This window comes from Piliocolobus tephrosceles, chromosome 6, assembly GCF_002776525.5.
Source record: "Piliocolobus tephrosceles isolate RC106 chromosome 6, ASM277652v3, whole genome shotgun sequence".
Lineage (NCBI taxonomy): Eukaryota > Metazoa > Chordata > Mammalia > Primates > Cercopithecidae > Piliocolobus > Piliocolobus tephrosceles.
Window position 1 is genome coordinate 107404818 of NC_045439.1, and position 20779 is coordinate 107425596.

A 20779-nucleotide genomic window follows, 5' to 3' on the forward strand; every position below is an offset into this window, starting at 1 on the left:
GGCCAGAGATAATATTTTAAACAACTGGCATATTGTAGTTCCTCAAAGATCTAATGGTTTTGAGGAATGGAAATTGGGCTGTGTTTAAATTGAAGCACTGCCACTTACTAGCTTTGTAATCTAATTTTTCAGACTTAGTTTCTCTTTTGTAAAAGGGGCATAATTGTTTCAGAGTAGTTGTGAGGATAAAATTTTAAAATACAAGTACATACATGCATATGAAGAATTTATCCTAGTACCTGGACCATAGATGCCACTTCAGTAGTAATGACTGCTGTTTTTGTTGCTGAAGTATAATTTGATTTTCCTGTTTTTACTAAAAGAAGTGAAATTCGATAGAGTGTGCATAGTATGTAATTTGTCATTATGCTGAGGACTGCCATTTCAAATATAATACCTTTATTTAAAAAAGTTTTTATTTTGTATTTTTTTTGAGATGGAGTCTTGTTCTGTCACCCAGGCTGGAGTGCACTGGCGCAATCTCGGCTCACTGCAACCTCTGCCTCCTGGGTTCAAATGATTCTCCTGCCTCAGCCTCCCGAGTAGCTGGGATTACAGGTGCCCATCACCACTCCCGGCTAATTTTTGTGTTTTTAGTAGAGAACGGGTTTCGCCATGTTGGCCAGGCTGGTCTCGAACTCCTGACCTCACGTGATCTGCCCACCTCTGCCTCCCAAAGTGTTGGGATTACAGGCGTGAGCCACCATGCCCAGCCAGAACATTTCTTTTTATTTATTTATTTTGACACGGAGTCTGGTTCTGTTGCCCAGGCTGGAGTGCTGTGTTGCAATCTTGGCTCACTGCAGCCTCCACCTCCCAGGTTCAGGTGATTCTCCTGCCTCAGCCTCCCGGTTAGCTGGGATTACAGGCATATGCCATCATGTCCGGCTAATTTTATATTTTTAGTAGAGATGGGGTTTCACGGTTGGCCAGGCTGGTCTCAAACTCCTTACCTCAGGTGATCCACCTACCTCAGCCTCCCAAAGTGCTAAGATTACAGGCATGAGCTGCTGTGCCTGGCCTTATTTATTTATTTTACTTTTAAGACAGTGTCACTCTGTGTCTAAGGCATGAGTGCAGTAGGGCGATCTCAGCTTACTGCAACCTCCGCCTCCCTGCTTCAAGTGATTGAACCCAGTGCCTCAGCCTCCCGAGTAACTGGGATTACAGGCATGCACCACCATGCCCAGCTACTTTTTTGTATTTTGTAGTAGAGATGGGGTTTTGCTAGTTGATCAGGCTGCTCTCGAACTCCAGGCTTCAAGTGATCTGCCCTCCCCTCCCTCCCAGAGTGTTGGGTATACAGGCATGAGCCACTGCATCTGGCCTCAAAGATAATTAAATTGAATTAATTCACCACTCCTTATTAGAATAATGTGTTCTATACAGGTCATAATAAAATATAGTGGCAGGAATTCAAGATTGGTCACGAGAAATCCTGGCTTCACATCTGACAGCACCATTTTCAAGTTTTAGGCAAGGTATTTAACCTCTCAGGCTCATTTTCTGTTTTGTAAAATTGTGATAATGGACCCATGTACCATCATAGGGTGCCTGGACAAATCAACTGAAATTTTTTTTAAGTGCTTTGCAAATTGTAAGGCATTTTGTGATTATAAGGAATAAATAGCATTTGTAAATGATCTAAAGGAGTTCTCCCAAAAGTTCTCCTCTGTAGGCTGTTTGGTGGTGAGTGGGTATGGGAGAGGATTTGATGTTTTGGTTTATTTTGCTTCTGAGACAGGGTCTTGCTCTTTTGCCCAGGCTGGAGTGCAGTGGTTGGTATAATGACAGCTCACTGCAGCCTTGCCCTCCTGGGTTCAAGCAATCCTGCTACCTCCTGAGTTCAAGCAGTGCTCCCACCTCAGCCTCCTGAATAGCTGGGACTACCGGCATACACCACCACACTCAGCTGTGTCTAAAAAAAAATTTTTTTTTTTTGAAGAGATAGGGATCTCACTGTGTTGCCTGGGCTGGTCTCATCTCATGGGCTCAAGCGATTCTCCCACCTCAGACTCTCAAAGTGCTGGGATTACAGACATAAGCCACTGACTCCAACAGGATTTGATATTTTAAAAGAGCTTTTTTTCTCCCCAAAAGTAGCCTCTTTAAGGTTTTTATATTATGGAACTTTCCCTAAATGTAATAGAATAATTTAATTAGCTGGGTATGATGGCTCACACCTATTATCCCAGCACTTTGGGAGGCCGAGGTGGGAGGATCACCTAAGGTCAGGAGATCGAGACTAACTTGGCTAACACGGTGAAACCCCATCTCTACTAAAAACATAAAACATTAGCCGGGCGTGGTAGCACGTGCCTGTAGTCCTAGCTACTTGGGAGGCTGAGAGGGGAGAATCGCTTGAACTCGGGAGGCAGAGGTTGCAGTGAGCTGAGATCGTGCCACTGCACTCCAGCCTGGGCAACAGAGCAAGACTCTGTCTCAAAAAAAAAAAAAAATTAGTAGTTTTCTTTTTCAGGAAAAGAACATCTTTAATTTTTTGTCTTTCTTAAATAGATTAATACTTTCAGTTGAACAGACTTTTCTTAGTGATTGCCCTTTTAGTAACTTCTAATTTTAGTCTTTAGGGCAACGTAATCAGATAGCCTTGTTTTCATGTGAAATTCTCATGTACAAATTAAGTTTAGTGATAAAGAGAATGATGACAGTAATTATAAAATTATATGCAAAGCATTAATCTACAAAGGGAATAGTAAACCAGAAAGTTAAACCAAAAAAGTTGTTTTCCCCAAAATGCAAACATCAACATTGTAAATAGGAAGTTAGCACAACACCAAGCGCCACACCTCATTTCTTATTTGGTTCTCACAAGCCTTTAGCTACTAATGGAGTAAAAGAAAAATCCCCACTCCTAATCTTGTTTTTTGCATACTTGGAAGGACTAGCATAGCATTTTCCCTTTTACCACTCATTCGTGGAAATGACTTAGAATTGGGAGTAGATGACAGGAGCTACCGAGGAGACTAGGGAAATGCAGGTATACTAACTTTTAAAATATTTATCCCAACAGCTAAACCTCTACCCTGATTACTGAAGCTTGAACTAGGTAGTAGCACTGTCTGTGCCGGTTATAGGCAAAGGGAAAAAAGTTCATTTGTTGGCCTTAGGAAAGAACATCCATTCATGTTTCAAAAGAAATGGAAAAAAAATTTTAATTTTAAAGTAAAGTTCCAGAAGATACGTTTTTTAATGACATTTCTAGTACACCAAGGATTTTTAACTAGGATTTTGTGGACTAGCCTGAAAACAATAAACTTTTAGCATTGCCTCTGTGGAAAACTTTTTTTTTTTTTTAATGTGGAAAGCGTTTTTAAAGTTCCAACTACCAGCCGGGTGCAATGGCTTAATGCCTGTAATCGTAGCACTTTGGGAGGCTGAGGTGGGCAGATCACTTGAGGTAAGGAGTTCGAAACCAGCCTGGCCAACGTGGTGAAACTCCATCTGTCTCTACTAAAAATAAAAAATTAGCCAGGCATGGTGCCTTGTGCCTGTAATTCCAGCTACTTGGGAGGCTGAGGTAGGAGAATCTCTTGAACCCAGGAGGGGGAGGTTATAGTGAGCCGAGATTGTGCCACTGCACTCCAGCCTAGGCAATAGAGTAAGACTCTGTCTCAAGAATAAATAATTATTCTTAAAAAAAAAAAAAAAATTCTAACTACCAGTTTGCAAAGTTTGGAAGATGGGCAAAGAAGGTCTGTAGTTTGTCTGAAAGCTATTAACAGTTTTCACTTTGCAGTAATTTCTGCATGCTTTAAATCAGTTATTATGTTAAGTGGCCAGCACTCTTTATATTTAGGCTTTTGTATAAATAAATAGTTAGCATAAAAGTAGTCACTGTATTTAAGGAATTTCTTCTCTATGAAGAGGCAGGGTGTGCTAGAGACAGAGTACAAGGCAATATGTCATCAATCACCTGATGGATTGTAAGATGAAGATTAAAGTGTGAGAATTTTTATTTCAGAGAATGCTTGTTGAAGAGAAGAACATAGGAAAGGCTTTGTGGGAGGTACAGATCTTGTACTTAGCTATCAGGTGTCTGTGTATATATAGTCAGTAGATTGCCATTGAAAGATATCACAACTTCTCAGATAATTGAGGATAGAAAATTCAACTGGTGTAAAGAAAAATGCACCATATATGTCAAATCAGTTAAGCTGATGGGTTCATGTGTAGGATTATATGCACAGTGTATTTCAAACAGCATGACATAAGAAAGCTTTTTTTGTTTGGAACAGCTCTGACCAGGTGGTTTATAAGCAGTTGGCATTAGCTTTGTTAGATAGTTTGGGAGGGGAGAGTGCTATTGCAGGGTAAACTCTGAATATTTTTTGTTCTTAAAGTAATAAAATATCAGTTGTTAGCCCATTTTCCTTCTTTCACAGGTAAAAAACATGAAGCAGACGAGTTGAGTGGAGATGCTTCTGTGGAAGATGATGCTTTTATCAAGGTAAAGTGTTAATTACTCAGGTTAAGATGTTTATTTTAAGCCTAGTATTTTGCATCATGAATTTTGTGCATTGTATTGAAGAATGGTCACTGAAGTATGTAGGTTAAAGATAAAGACCTATATAATACTGACAATGTATAATATTGTCAATCTTATTAACTCTCATAATTGAGAAATATAGTAAATAACTTTAATTAAATGAGATACAAAAGCTAAAAATAATAATTTGTCCAGGCCTTTAGGTAGAAAGCTGACCAGGGAAATAGCTACAAGATAATAGATATATATGTTAGTTCCTGGACAAGATATCACAGGGAAGGATATTGGTAATTTATTTTTTATCTGCCATTGCATTTAGCTTTTGTATATATTTACAGAACTTAGAGTAATGTAGACCTCAAAATACACAGAGAAAATTGCTGAGGTGTTACTACTTGATAAAGATCAAATTAAGGGCCAGGCGCCATGGCTCATGCCTGTAATCCCAGCACTTTGGGAGGTCTAGGCGGGTGTGTCACTTGAGGTCAGGAGTTCGAGACCAGCCTGGCCAACATAGTAAAACCCCATCTCTACTAAAAATACAGAAATTAGCCAGGTGTGGTGGCATGTGCCTGTAATCCCCACTACTTGAGAGGCTGAGGCAGGAGAATTGCTTGAGCCCAGGAGGTGGAGGGTGCAGTGAGCCAAGATGGTGCCAATGCACTCTAGCCTGGGCAACAGAGCAAGACTCCGTCTCAAAAAAAAAGAGAGAGAGAGAGAGATCAAATTAAGAAATTTGTTTTACCATTTAAAGATGAATAAGCGAGGCCTTTTGGGGCCAAAAATGAGTGTATTTCAAAACTGGCTGGCCAGAAAAATTATGGATGTAATTTTAATTGGGGTTGTGGCAATTCTGTATACTACAGCTATAGAACAAGCTGTTTGTAATTGTAGTTAGGGTTTAAAATTTTTTATTATTATTATTTTAATGAAAAGTGATCTGCTTATTAGTTCTTAAGTGTTGTGGTATTTGCAGGAATTATTTCATGAGTATAGTTTCTCTTGAATTATGTACATTTGTGCCCCCATATATTCTGTTTTCTGGGTAAAACTAGTCCATATTGTCATCATGTCTCTTGATGTTTGTGTGTTTTACCATAGAGTCAGCTCATGTTCATTTACCCACCCATCTCTCCTGCCTCCTAGCTCTCTTCACTCTCCACACTGCACACACACACAGACACACACACACACAGCCCCACCCCCAAAATGTGTTTTGTTGAGGAGTTAACCCTGAAAGCAGATAATTTTAGGAACTGTTTGCCCAGGGATCCATGAAAATTGATGATTGCATGCGTGTAATCACCTTGTGTTTGAGCCTTTAAGTTTTGGTATTCTGTTACCCTTATTATATATCTTCCATCAGGTTTGTTCCTTTCTTCCTATTTTTCTCCAGTTGTCTTCACCAGTAAGTGTATGATTAAGCAAACATTATCCATAAACTGTAAAAACATTGTGACTCAGTAAAAAAATCTTTTACTTTTCAAATTTGTTTCTTCTAGCTCTTCACATAAAAATGTTACAGTCATTTGAAATGTCCTAAGGAGATATATACGTCTATTCAGAAGAATAATAGTACTGTCTCTTATATGTGCCACAAAGGATGCCTTTGTGTTATTGTTAAATAAACCTGGTCATAACATCTAGAATAAAAAGGGAACTTTTTGTTTGTTTGTTTTTTTGAGATGGAGTCTCGCCCTGTTGCCCAGGCTGGAGTGCAGTAGTGTAATCTCGGCTCACTGCAGCCTCCACCTCCCTGGTTCAAGAGAGTCTCCTGCCTCAGCCTCCCGAGTAGCTGGGATTATAGGCATATGCCACCAGGCCCGGCTAATTTTTGTATTTTTAGTAGAGACGGGATTTCACCATGTTGGCCAGGCCGGCCTCGAACTCCTGACCTCATGATCCGCCCACCCGTCTTGGCCTCCTAAAGTGCTGGGATTACAGGCATGAGCCACCACGCCCAGCCCTAGGAGCTTTTTTAAAAATTCTGTTTAAAGATATCTTCATTTTATTTTTGGAAGTATTAACATGTGATGTATTTGATAGAAATTAAGTGAATGTATTTTTCTCATCTCCCACAGTTGATAATTTTGGAATTTATACAGTAATGGTTGCTAAATATCACCTATTGCCTAAATACCAGAATTGTATAGAAATTGCTTCTGTGAATAGGTGAGGAGATTGGTCAAAGTTGGCACCTCAGAATAGGTGAAGTTTCCTTGGTAACTTCGCTTGATCTTTCTTGCGCCTATACTTCTGCCATAATACAGCCATGTACTCCGTTTTCAACCCCTCACGCCCCCCAACTCATACTGTAGTATGTTTGGTCAAACAAGAGATCCCCTGCTCTGCAAGCACTCCACATTCCAAAACAATCATATTCTTTTCTGTGCCCACCTCTCGATAGAAATTTCAGTTTCCTCACCGCAGTTTAGCTGTGAATGATTAGTCGTCATGCCTCTGCCTCTTTTACCTTTTAACCCAGAAGCCTTTTCTTAAATCTGCTGGATTTACCATAAGAACAGGAAAAAAGGAAGGAACCTTTATTGCTTTCACCCTTCTCTGCACTTAATCAGAGGAAATTGAGCAGATTGCTGATTTTGTCTTCACTGAAGTACTATATATCAATAAACTTTGAAGGACAAACAGACCCAATCCCAACCTGTGTTACCCTTCCTAATTGACATTTGGCACAGTGGTAGATTTCAAAACAAATACATTTCAATTAGTTATTTGCATATTTTTCAAGAACAGGCATTGATGCAGCAGTTGGGTGTTCTTTATTATTAGAAGTAAACTTTGTTTTAATGTATAAGACTTCCAAAGTCTTTGAAGTTAAATCAACCTATGGCACACGGAGAAATCAAGCCATATTTTTTGGACAGCTCCTAGAAGGTGGCTTGGTAAATATTAAATAACTGGAATTTAGAGCATCTCTAGTAGCAATTCGATTCGTGTGCATTTTAGTGTGAGAAATTTGAGAACTCAGATGCGTGTTTGACGATCGTGGTATTAGACCTATTTTTGAAGACACAGTTAATATATAAGGTAAAATGATTGAACTTTGGGAATATTAAAATATGATCAAATTTGACACATTTAAAGGTGTAAATTACCAAAAACATTTGGTGGATAGCCCACGCTACATTGCCTCTAGTTGTACCAAATTTTCTTACCATTAAAAGGACTGTGAATTGGAGAATCAAGAGGCACATGAGCAAGATGGAAATGATGAACTAAAGGACTCTGAAGAATTTGGTGAAAATGAAGAAGAAAATGTGCATTCCAAGGAGTTACTCTCTGCAGAAGAAAACAAGAGAGCTCATGAATTAATAGAGGCAGAAGGAATAGAAGATATAGAAAAAGAGGACATCGAAAGTCAGGTCTTTAGCCAGTTTTTTTTAAAACATGACACAGATAAGTTTTAAATAATAAAAAGTACTTTTTTCTAGTTCAATTTGGAAGTCTCAGAATTTTTAAAAGATGTGTTACTAAAGCTACTTATAAGTCATCTAAAATCCTACCACCCTAGGCAACCTTTTAAATTTTTGCTTATTTCTTATAATATATATTTTTACATAGTTGTTATAGAGTTAAGTTGATATTCTGTATTTTCATATAACATATAATTTCATAATTTTCCCGTAATTTATTAGACTGCTTTCTACAATTCTAATATACTCCTTTAATTTTGGACATTTTAAGTTTTAAGGCTTTTTCCCTACTCCACGATGAATGAATGTACCAATTTCGTTCTGGCATTGCCAGCATTACTCGGTGGTAGGGTTTTTTCCCCTTTCTGCTACCTTAGCAAGTATAAAAGGTTACTTTAATTTACATTTCTTTGGTTATATCAAGGGTGGGGAATTACTTATAAAAGTTTAATTTTAAAGTAGATAATATTTCCAAATATTTTCTTTGAAATAGACCGTTTGTCCTGCTTTGAAGTATGTTAGTACATTTTAAGAAAGTCAGTGGGTTAAGGAGTCAGTGCTGTTAGTATTCATGCTTAAAACACTTCCCTTCTACCTACCTAATAAATGAGGGGCTCAAGAGAAATGTTTCTAATTCTCTAGCGACATGGCTAATTTTTTTTTTTTGGCATAAAATATAGCATTGATTTAGTACCCATGGTATCGTAGACATTATACAGAAAACAAGGCAAATGATAATCAGGTATAAGCATAAAAGCATTCTCATGTTACCCAGATATTTTGTAAAGCAAAGCTATTGTATACCCTTTTACATAGGAAATTGAAGCTCAAGAAGGTGAAGATGATACCTTTCTAACAGCCCAAGTAAGTTTACATTTAGTCCTATGAATTTGATATTGTGGGTGGAAGGGCTTGGAAAAGGAATCTTATTTTGACTTAATAATTCTTTAATTCATGTAACTGTCTTAAATTTAATACTGAGTTATTTACGTGACGTACACAAAGTACTTAAAACTATTGGCGAGGCCGAGGCGGGTGGATCACGAGGTCAGGAGATCGAGACCATCCTGGCTAACACAGTGAAACCCTGTCTCTACTAAAAATACAAAAAATTAGCTGGGCGTGGTGGCGGGCACCTGTAGTCCCAGCTACTCAGCTGGCTGAAGCAGGAGAATGGCGGGAACCCGGGAGGCGGAGCTTGCAGTGAGCCGAGATCGCACCACTGCACTTCAGCCTGGGCGACAGAGTGAGACTCTGTCTCGAAAAAAAACAAAAACAAACAGACAAAAAAAAGATTGGCAGCTGAAATTTCTGTTGCCAGAAAGATAATTGGAGTTATTACGAGTTTCCTATCATTTTGAGAATTTTAGAAAAAAGTCCATCCTTTCTGTAAAACCTAACTCTGGTCACTAGTCTTTTGAGAAGTCTACATTCTTCTTGATTTTTTTCTTGTCACTTGATATAAAATAAGTCATTTAAAAGTACTAATATCCTTTTTGTTAATTTTGTTAATTTAACACTCCTGTAACAGGCATAGTCTAAAAATGATTAAAAATTTCTAGAAATGTACTAGGGGGATATGTGTGTATTGCAAATGACTGCACTTCAGTGTGTAATAACGCGTTGCTGCTAATGTGATTCACATAGTGGACTTTTTAAAGTGACTTACAGATGTTATAAGCAGACATCTGTAGATCAATTTCTGCATAAAAAATTATCCTTTGTCTTTTTCTCATATCTGTAACTAAAGAACCCTTTGTTTTTGTGTCCTCTTAATTTCATTTTTATTTTTAATCTTATAAAAACCAGAGAGGGTTTGGTGGTTTTGATCCGAGTTGGTTTTCATCTGATAAATAAATGCACACATCCCCAGCGAAGGGAGTCAGCGCCCATTGGCATATATTAGCTCTAGAATTACCACAGTTATCCAAGTAGGAGAGGATCGTGTCCTCTTTAAATGGTGTACTTTCAAATAGAGATACGGGTTCCTTTGTTTACTAGATTCAGAAAAAATAGTCATCAGGTCAGTTATTTCCTCTGGATAGTATTTCCTAGAAGAGTACTTGGGCCTTGTGTTCATGGACTACTTAGTTGATAGCCCCTGCATGCTTTCTTTCCTGCAGTGCTCTTGCCTTTGAAATGCTAGTGAGTCACAAATGCTTCTGAGGCTATGTATTTCCTCTCTGTGTGTTGCAGTGGAGGAGAAGTTGCATTTTGCAGAAAAATTGCATTTCTGGGAGAAATGTTGCTGATCATTTGGAATATTCAGAAAGGAAATATTAGAATGGTAAAAGTCTGTAAGGCTGTCCCTAAGTACATTGATTTCCTAGTGATAAAGAATCTATGAGGGGCTGGGCGCTGTGGCTCATGCCTGTAATCCCAGCACTTTGGGAGGCCGAGGCAGGTGGATCACAAGGTCAGGAGTTCGAGACCAGCCTGACCAATATGGTGAAACCTGAGATCGTGCCACTGCACTCCAGCCTGGGCAACAGACCGAGACTTGTCTTGAAAAAAAAAAAGAATGTATGAGGAAAATTAACTCTTAAATTGAGAGAGTACCTTTTCTAGATTACTGATTTGCAAAAAGGGGAAGTTGAGGTCTTTATATTATTTGGCAGCTGGATATTAGCTTCTGTCAAGGACCACGCCTATAGTTGTCCACTGTGTGAGTTGTATGAAGGCATCATATCTAAGGATACCCACTTAAATAATAAACTTCATTACAAACATTTTTTAAATGGATGGAAATATATCTGAAGGAAGAACAGTTATGTATTTCTTATCGGGGAGCAAGATTTGCCATATTGTATCAAAAGATGAGGTTACATTTTTAGAGAAGTTTTCTTTAAAATGACCTTTTTCCTCTTTCTAAATAATGTCTAATGGAACATCTAGAAACAAATGTATCTAGGTTCCATATGATCTAATGCATCTAAATATGCTTACTGAGTCTATTACTGTGTGCATTCAGGGATACTGCATAGTGTATCCTGTTTTCAGTTAATGGCCAGTCTTATTTTCCTCTATGCTTCTGTTTACTTTCTCCCTTCTGCATTGTTTTGAAACAAATCCAAACGTATTTCCCTTGAAAAATTTCAGTATGTATCTCTAAAAGAGAACTCTTTATTTTTTATATTAGCACTCCTAAAATAAAAATTTTAATATTATGAAATATACAGTTAGGATTCAAATGTTCAGTTTTCTATAGGGTTTTTTTTTTCATTATGTCTTGTTTAAATCCAGATACCAGTAAGATCTGTATGTTGTGATTGATTGAAATGTTTTAGGAAGTTTTCCCTTCCATCTGTTTTCCTCTTACTATTTTATTTGTTGAAAAAAGCAACTTGCTTATCCCACAGAGCAAGGGTTAGCAAAAACAGGCATCTCATGTAGTTTGCCAGTCATTGCTGTAGAGCTTCCAAGGCCTGGATTTTGCTGATTACATTCTTGTGGTGGTCAACATGTTCCTTTGTTTATTGTATGTTTTGTAAATTGTTAAGTTGGTTGTAGCATCTAGAGGCTTGCTCTCAGATTCAGCGTTAACACCCCACCCCGGCACACACACAGCCACCTCATAGGTATAGTACTGTATTCTTCTATTTGGATGCACATATTATCTGGTTGTCTTTTTGTGATGGTACCAATCATTGATGATTCATACTCAATTAGGGGTTGCAAAGGGATGCTATTCTAATTCTATCATTTCTTCTTTATATGTTGGAATGTTTCTAGAAAGAGAAACTTTCCCTTATTTACTATTTGGTTACCCTGTGGTATCATTTACACAGGAAAGCCAGGATATATGTTTGATTCTTTCCTTTTTATTTACCAATTTTCAGAATATTGAGCTGGTTCACTGGCATCTCTGACAGTGGCCAGTTCTTAATTTTTCCTTTTTTCCTCTTTAGATTCACTTTGAATTCATGGATTTGTATATATGTAATGTATTTTGGTCCATCACAGTTACTATCCTTAATGCTTACATTGTTCCATGTAGTGAGAGCCTCATCAAGTTGGCTCTTGAGTCCTTTCAACACGATCCTAGTAGACTTTGATTGATTCCTTGCTTGATGGTATGTAAAGATGTGCCATTTCCTGCTCTAGAACTATAATTAGGCATTTCTTCTTTATAGTGGTAAATGGTATTTCAAGACAACACTCTAGGTGGTGGAGGTGTTCACTGCTACTGAGTTGTTCATTGTTTGTAGGTCTTTTCAATGTACAATGCTAGAGAAAATGTTGGAGTTGTTTTCTTTGGTTTTGTTTATTTTTACTTTTAAGGTAAAATAGACCTTCAATTCATATGATATTTCCAAGATAACCATTTACTTTATCTTACGGTACACATACAACAACTTTAGAATGATTATACCAACACTACCACTAATGCAGTTACTGAAAGTAATTTAAGATTTTTTTAGACATATTTTTCGCAAGGATGTTTCCCTCTGGGGATGAACAAATCACCGTGTTTTAAGTTATTTCCATTCTGTATGGTTGTATCACCCACTGATACATATCTAGGTTGATTTGTTTCATTTATTTTCAGTATTTAGGTATTGCTTTTGAAAGTTTAGTCTGGGCGGGCTGTGGTGGCTCATGCCTGTAATCACAGCACTTTGGAAGGTTGAGATGGAAGGATTGCTTAAGGCCAGGAGTTCAAGACCAGCCTGGGCAACATAGTAAGACTTTGTCTCTACAAAAAAAAAAAAAATTTAAAATAGCTGGGTGTGGTGGTCCATGCCTGTAGTCCCAGCTACTCAGGAGGCTGAGGCTGGAAGATCAGTTGACTGCAGGAGGTCAAGGCTGCAGTGAGCCAAGATCACGCCACTATACTCCAACCCGGTCAATAGAGCAAGACCCTATCTCAAAAAAAATTAGAAAATTTAATCTGGCTGGATGCAGTGGCTCATGCCTGTAATCTCAGTTCTTTGGGAAACTTAGGCGGGATGATCACTTGAGCTCAAGAGTTTGAGACCAGCTTGGGAAACAAGGCAAACCCCCATCTCTACAAAAAATACAAAAGTTAGCTGGGTGTGTTGGCGCACACGTGTGGTCCTAGCTACTCAGGAGGTAGATTGAAGTGGAAGGATTGCTTGAGCCCAGGAGGTTGAGGCTGCAGTGACCCGTGATTGTGCCACTGCACTCCATCATGAGCAACAGAAGACTCTGTCTCAAAAAAAAAAAAAAAAGAAAAAGAAATTGTATATATATATGTATATACACACACATATGTGCAGCATATTTATATAGGTATTTGTCTATTTCAAGAGTCAGTCCTCAGGCTTTGACTTGAAGCTGAAATCTTTAGACATTAGCCTCTAGGAAGTTATACCAGGTGGACTTTGGTTCAGAGTCTACTTCTATTAGTTAATTACAATATTGTGATTGTGGCAGGTTCTCTATTAGTCAATTTTTATGTCTATAAAATGAATATTATAATTCCTACTCAGTTGATATAGGGATTAATCATAGATTCTGATGTAGTATATGTGCAATTAGTGGTCATTTGTAGTGTTGTTTTACTAGCTTGAACATACTACTTGGGAAATTTCTGGAGCTTTTTCTCTAAAATCTTGTTTGCTAATGCTTTAATTTTTTTTTTTTTTTTTTTTTTTTTTTTTTGAGACCGGGTCTTGCTCTGTCACCCAGGCTGGAGTGCGGTGACGCAATCTCCCCTCACTGCAGCCTTGACCTCCCAGGCTCAAGTGATCACCGCACCTCAGTCTCCCCAGTAGCTACAGGCGTGCACTACCACACCCATCTGACTTTTGTATTTTTTGTAGAGATGGGGGTTCGCCTTGTTGCCCAGTCTGGTCTCGAACTCCTGAGCCCAAGCAATCCACCCATCTCAGCCTCCCAAAGTGTTTGGATTACAGGTGTGAGCCATCATGCCTGGCTTTAATATGCTTTTATTCTTAAAAATTTCCTCTAGTTTCAAGAACCTCTTCAGTCTTTAATATTGTGTGTATTCCTTTTTCTATTTGCCCTTGCCCCTAATGTTTCACTAACCTGAAAAATCTTACCTTTTTTTGTCATATGAAAATCTATATACCTCTCATAGCCAGATTCACCTCTTATCTCCACAAAGCTTTCTTTCATCTCTCTCTTATATGTAGTGCTTTACTATTCACAGAGAACTTTTTATATCCATTACCTTACTCAATCCTTGATATATCTTACATGGTTTACATGTCAACTCCACTTTATAGGTAAATTCATCCAGACAGATGACATACCACAGAGTAAAACTGTTTCAGTGATAACCACAGGGTAAATACCTAGGTGTCATGATGCCTAGTCTGATATTCTTTTCACTAAATAACTCCACACTAGCAAATGTTTTCTGAGTTCTATTGTACTTAACATAGTGCCCTATCCTGGCTAACATGGTGAAACCCCGTCTCTACTAAAAAATACAAAAAACTAGCCGGGCGAGGTGGCGAGCGCCTGTAGTCCCAGCTACACGGGAGGCTGAGGCAGGAGAATGGCATGAACCCGGGAGGCGGAGCTTGCAGTGAGCTGAGATCCGGCCACTGCACTCCAGCCCCGGCGACAGAGCGAGACTCCTCAAAAAAAAAAAAAAAAAAAAAAAAAAAATAGTGCCAAAGTTAAGCGCTTCAGATACATGAAAATCAAGCAGTTAGTTCAGTCTTTCCAGCTAAAAACAGCAGTCTTACATTACATTCATTTAGTACATTCATTCAACAGGTATTTTTGAGTACTTATGTGCCAAGCATTTTGTACTTCCCTTGATGTTTAGCATATTCCCAGATAGGTAAGTAGTGGTTTAAAGTTATCGTGAAGATTTGTTCAGTCCGAATACAGTGTTTACATGTCAAGCCAGAGGAAAGGAGGTCTTTTTACTTAGCCTATACATGTACATATATCATAAGATAATCTATGGGAAGTAGTAGAATTGGATATGTAGTAAATACTTGGTTCACTGAAAAATAAGTCCTAGGCTTGTCTTTGTCTCTTAGCAGTCATTGCTGCTCCTAGGATGAAATGAAAATAAAGGAACTTTATGTCTTTCAGCATTTGACTAAGGATTGCAGATCCCCCTGTGAGATAAACAACATGAGTTTGTAGACATTTGCTTCATCTTCATATGTTAAATATTTTTTTAATACAAACTTGAGTGGTTAATTTTAAAATATGCTTTACATTTAATAAATAAATGTTTTACATTTACTTATTTGCTTTTTTCCTCATTTGGAAAAAAAATCTGTTTTCAATGGGGGGAATTGTTTTCAAATAGTTGCATATCATGTCTGTGCATACATACCATTTAGACAGGGAAAATTTCCCATTATATTTCTTGGTTTGTTTCCTTATTGCAAGTATTTTGGACTTATTTAGGACTTAAGGTTAGTGCTATGCTTGCTGCACATACTGCGCAGTAAAATCAACAGGCATTTAGGTGTGGTTCATCTTTTCTACTTTACCCAAGTTGTTTTTGTGCTCCACCCACACTGTAATCAGTTTTGTTTTCTAGAATTGGGTCAGGCCATTTCCCTACCGGCATTTAAGTATATGTCATAAAGTTTTTCTTTAAATTATGAAACCCTTCAGAAGACATGCTGAATTATTAAGATAAAAACCTAAAAATTCTCCAGCAAGTAAGACAAACCTTACTAGTTACTTTAGCAACTAGAAATAACATTATAACAGACAGGAGCTACAATAGAACACAGTTGTTTTTTTTTTTTTTTTTTAACATCATAGTATTTTTAAAAATTTACTTTTTAAAATAGCCAATAATTTGGACATTTTTTTTCTTGAAGCTTCCTTTCAGTTTTACATCTCTAAAATAATAACTTGGAAATGGTGTGCTCTTCGCATCTGAGGTAGATAAGGAGAGTCAAACTGCATTTTAAAAAAAAAATTTTTTTTTTTAAATATATATTTTTCTAAAATAGAGACAGGGTTTTACTAGGTTGCCCCGACTGGTCTGAAACTCGTGACCTCAAGTGAACCTCCTGCCTCAGCCTCCTAAAGTGCTGAGATTACAGGCGCGAGCCACCGTGCCCGGCCACGTGTTGCATTCTTTAAGTTCATTTAGTCTGCTTTAAATACAAGCTGGGGTGTCTCTGTTTATTGCTTCAAGAAAAATTACTAAACTAAAAGACAGTTTGAAAGAAAAAGATTTATCCATAATTTAAGCATAACTGATTCTTCCCTTGCTGTCTCTACCATTCCACCCAAGTTAAAGGCTTTTTCTTTCCTTTCCAAATACTGCAAATTGAACACATAATGCTTAAAAGTATATTCTAGTAAAACAATTTATGAAGACATTCTTACAGGCTGGGTGCAGTGGCCAACAATGTGAAACCCCACCTCCACTAAAAATACAAAAATTAGCTGGGCATAATGGTACGCACCTGTAATCCCAGCTACTCGGGAGGCTGAGGCAGGAGAATCACTTGAACCAGGAAGTCAGAGGTGCAGTGAGTTGAGATTGTACCACTGCACTCCATCCTGGGTGACAGAGTGACACTCAGTCTCAACAAAATAAAACAAAAAAATTAGCCAGGTGTGGTGGTGCATACTGGAAAGGCTGAGGCATAAAAATCCCTGGAACCCAGGAGGTGAAGGTTTACAGAGAGCTGAGATCGCACCACTGCACTCCAGCCTGGGTTGACGGAGTGAGAGTCTGTCTCAGAAAAAATAAAGAGGAATTCTTAGAGCACAGTATAATGGACTTAGATAGTGATAGAATTTACATTGCTGTGAGTTGATGATTTACCTGTCCTGGACCATTTTACTTCTTAGCTTATGGTCGAGCTTTTTAGTATTTTTAGTTTCTTTCATGTTACCCTAGTTGTAAAATAATTGGTCATTCCCTAATTGGCACACTTTAACTTAGTCCAAATATCACTTATTAATAAAATGATGTCATAGAAATTATTATTGTTGGCCAGACGCGGTAGCTCATGTCTGTAATCCCAGCACGTTGAGGGGCCAAGGCAGGTAGAGCGCCTGGGCTCAGGGGTTCGAGACCAGCCTGGGCAAGATGGTGAAACCCTGTCTCTACCAGAAAATACCCAAAAAATTAGCCAGGTGTGGTGGCACACACCTGTAGTTCCAGCTACTCGAGAGGCCGAGGTAGGAGGATCAACTCGAGCCTGGGAGGCAGAGGTTGCAGGAGCCGAGATCACACCACTGCACTTCAGCCTGGGTGACAGAGTGAGACAGTCTCACACACACACACAAGTTTAAAAAAGAAAGAGATAAATATTTTGAAAAAAGAAATTATTATCCAGATGTACTTTTGAGCACACTGTAAAATATTTGACATTTTAAGAAGTGCATGCTTTTATATGAATCTAAAATTGTATTATAAATAAGCCGTTTAAAGTTCTACTTATGTTTCAACTTTTTTAGTCTTTTTTCACTAAGAGGTTGTCACTCTATAAAGGCAGCAATGCTTAGTGTTCTCTCTGTACCAACAGCATTAATTTCACCTGGTACCTTGTTAGAGCTGCACATTCTAAAGCCTCATTCCAGACCTTCTGAATCGAAATCTGTGTTTTATTTTAACAAGCCCTCCAGGGGATTCTGATGCATGCTTAAGTTTGAGAACCACTGCTCTAAGGCTTTGTATGTGGTAGTTTCACAACAAGCTTCACATCGCCTGACTTTAAACAGTGTACTTCTGATTAGTTTTTCTTTTAAAAGTTATTAAAAGCTGGACATGCTGGCTCACGCCTATAATCCCAGCACTTTGGGAGGCCAAGGCGGGCAGATCACCTGAGACCAGGATTTCGAGATTAGCCTAGTCAACATGGTGAAACCCCATCTCTACTAAAAATACAAAAATTAGGCTGGATACGGTGGCTCAGGCCTGTAATCTGAGCACTTTGGGAGGCTGAGGCGGGCGGATTACGAGGTCAGGAGATCGAGACTGTCCTGGCTAATATGGGGAAACCCCGTCTGTACTAAAAATAAAAAAAATTAACTGGGCATAGTGGCATGTGCCTGTAGTCCCAGCTACTTGGGAGGCTGAGGCAGGAGAATCACTTGAACCCAGGAGGCGGAGGTTGCAGTGAGCCAAGATCGCACCACTGCACTCCAGCCTGGTTGATAGAGGGAGACTCCGTCTCAAAAAAAAAAAAAAAAATGATAAAAATTAGCTGGGCATGGTGGTGGGTGCCTGTAATCCTAGCTCCTTGGGAGGCTGAGGGTAGAATCGCTTGAACCCAGGAGGTGGAGGTTGCAGTGAGCCGAGATCATGCCGCTGCACTCCAGCCTGGAGGACAGAGCAAAACTCAGTCTCAAAAAAAAAAAAAAAAAAAAAAAAAGTTAATAAAACATTTGGTAGGGCACAGTGGCTTGCACCTGTAAATCCTAGAACTTTGGGAGCCTGAGGCAGGAGGAATGAACGCTTGAGCCCAGGAGTTCCAGACCAGCCTGGGCAACATAGCAAGACGTCTTCTCCACTTAGAATTAAAAAAAAAAATTCGCTGGGCATGGTGGCACACATCTGTAGTCCCAGCTACTCAGGAGGCTGTGGCAGGAGGATCACTTGAGCCCGGGGGTTAAGGCTGCAGTGAGCTATGATCATGCTGCCGCACTCTAGCCTGGACGACAGAGTAAGAAGCTGTTTAAAAAAAAAAAAAATCAAAACATTTGTTAAGCCAAGCATAGTGGTTTGCACCTGTAATCCCAGCTACTCGGGATGATAAGGTGGGAGAATCAGCTTGAGGCCAGGAGTTCGAGACCACCTGAGCATCAATAGCAAGACTCGTCTCTAAAAAGTAAAATGATTCTTTAATTTTTTCAGTTATTGAGATTAGAATGCATATTACTTTATTCTTTATAGTCTTATGTTTGGGAAAATGTTGGTTCTCTGTTGGCCTGATTACTTCAGTGATGTTTGCATTATTTGCTTAGTAGAGCAAATTAAGCTTCTCCCCTTTATGACACTTTTATTTTTAAGCTAGCACATTCTCAATTTTAATTTTAGTGAAACTGTCAAATATTTTAAAATTAAAATCATGTTTTAAAAATGTGTGGGTTACTTGTTTTAATTACCTGTAGCACAAATACCATTTTAAAATTGGCTTGGCCATCAGTATATGTATGACAACTACGAACTCTTTTTTTGAGACAGGGATTTACTGTCACCCAGGCTGGAGCGCAGTGGTTGATATGAACTCACTTTTAACACATTAAAAGAATTAATAATTTGAAACTGACTTAGTAACTGTTCTTCTAATGTCTGATATACTTAAAGGGGAGTGTTGTTTGTTTGTTTGGTTTGTTCATTACTGTGTATCCAAGCTCTTGAAAGTTACGTCTACAGGTTATACTTTCTGGTACTATTTTGAATAGTATATCTTAGGTAGGAGTACCTGTGAACTGAGTAACATAAAACACGTCATCAGGTCAGTCTTCTTATTGACAGCTCTTTGATATGAGGAAGAATTGGATTATATAAACTAGTTTTGAATACCAAAAGTAATCCAGTTTGTTATTGATCTACTTATTGATAGATATACCTGTTTTCTAAGATGTACCAGATTTGTGCCACATCTCTCTCTACATGGACTCTGGTTTTGATTAGAATAGCCTATTTATTTGTTAGTGTTAGGTATCTCTACATAATAATATGAAGCTATCCACCAAATTTCACTTGGCTGATTTTGTACTATTACCAAAATCTAGTTTTATGTGAATTCATTTTACATTTGATTATTCTTTGAATTTCAGGATGGTGAGGAAGAAGAAAATGAGAAAGGTATGTTTGATGCTGAATAGAGTTTAAAAATTGCTAAAATTTAGAAAAACAGTAAATTATGTGAAAATAAAGCACTCCTTATTTGAAATCTGATTTTTGAAATTAGTTTATTTTCAAATTTATCTATTTAGTGAATTAAGTTAGCATCTTGATTTTATTTTCCAATTGGTTTTAATTTTCTTTTGAACACTAAAGATATATTCCAACTTAATAGTACATATCAGTTACTGTAGTGAGCAATGCTGTTTTTTATTTAACCCAATTTTTATTTTTAAAATAACTTCTGGTATACGGTAAGTTGATTAAATTCTTAAGACTGACACTGCAGTAACTCATGTGTGCTTATTGGAGTCCGAGTGCATAACTCACAGTGAATTTTACAACTAGTCCTAAAAATGATGAATGACCAGGAGACTGACTTTGTGTTTGCTGCTTAGAGAAACTTCCATACGGTCATCTGACAATTTTAGTTTAGACGAGCTGTCTCATTCAATACAATTACAGGGGCAACAGTAGTAATACATGTGGTCAGTAGGAGGTTATGGAAGAGTCCTTGGACAGAAGTCAAAGGATCCTACTTTGGACTAGAAAGGACATGGAGCAGGGTTAAGCAAGGCAAATAAAAAGCCTAGAAGCAATGACAAAGTAAAGCTACTGACTGAAAATGTCACATGCCCGAAGCCTTTCTGTTTTGGGGGAATGCAAGACATCTTTGAAAATGGTAATTGCAGACTGACTGGACAGGATGAAGACTGGAAATCACCAATTTCCTGAACGTTACGGAGCAGGAGCATCTTTGGAGCCTTCTGTACCAGTTTTCCATACGAATCTGGACTACTCAAGCATTGAAGAGTGGAAAAGATGGGGCCCTGAAATACTTTGAAGACTGATTGATATCCTCAGACTGTGACCTGTCAAGAAGTCACCATGGGAGTTCTGAAGGTCACTAGGGTTCAATCCCAGGATAATTCGAGCATTGAACAACAATCTGCACTTTTGTCACTGTCCCTTGGAGGAACAAAATCTTCCATATGCCATTAACTTATAACCAGAAATGAAGAGCTGGTATCTTCAGGATGGAACCATTTTCTCACT

General features: G+C 38.3%; 1 protein-coding gene across 7 annotated transcripts in view; it reads left to right on the forward strand.

Annotated features, from left to right (window-relative positions):
• Positions 1-20779, forward strand: part of SLTM (SAFB like transcription modulator) — a 54980-nt gene that overhangs the window by 12937 nt on the left and 21264 nt on the right. For 3 of the 7 annotated variants that reach the window (XM_023228562.1, XM_023228563.1, XM_023228568.3), the window contains 4 exons: positions 4404-4468; positions 7693-7890; positions 8758-8805; positions 19657-19684. In XM_023228562.1, the coding sequence (XP_023084330.1) occupies positions 4404-4468; positions 7693-7890; positions 8758-8805; positions 19657-19684 (339 nt within the window). The remainder of the gene's footprint in view (positions 1-4403; positions 4469-7692; positions 7891-8757; positions 8806-19656; positions 19685-20779) is intronic. The other 4 variants (XM_023228564.1, XM_023228566.1, XM_023228565.1 and 1 more) reach the window with 2 other exon arrangements.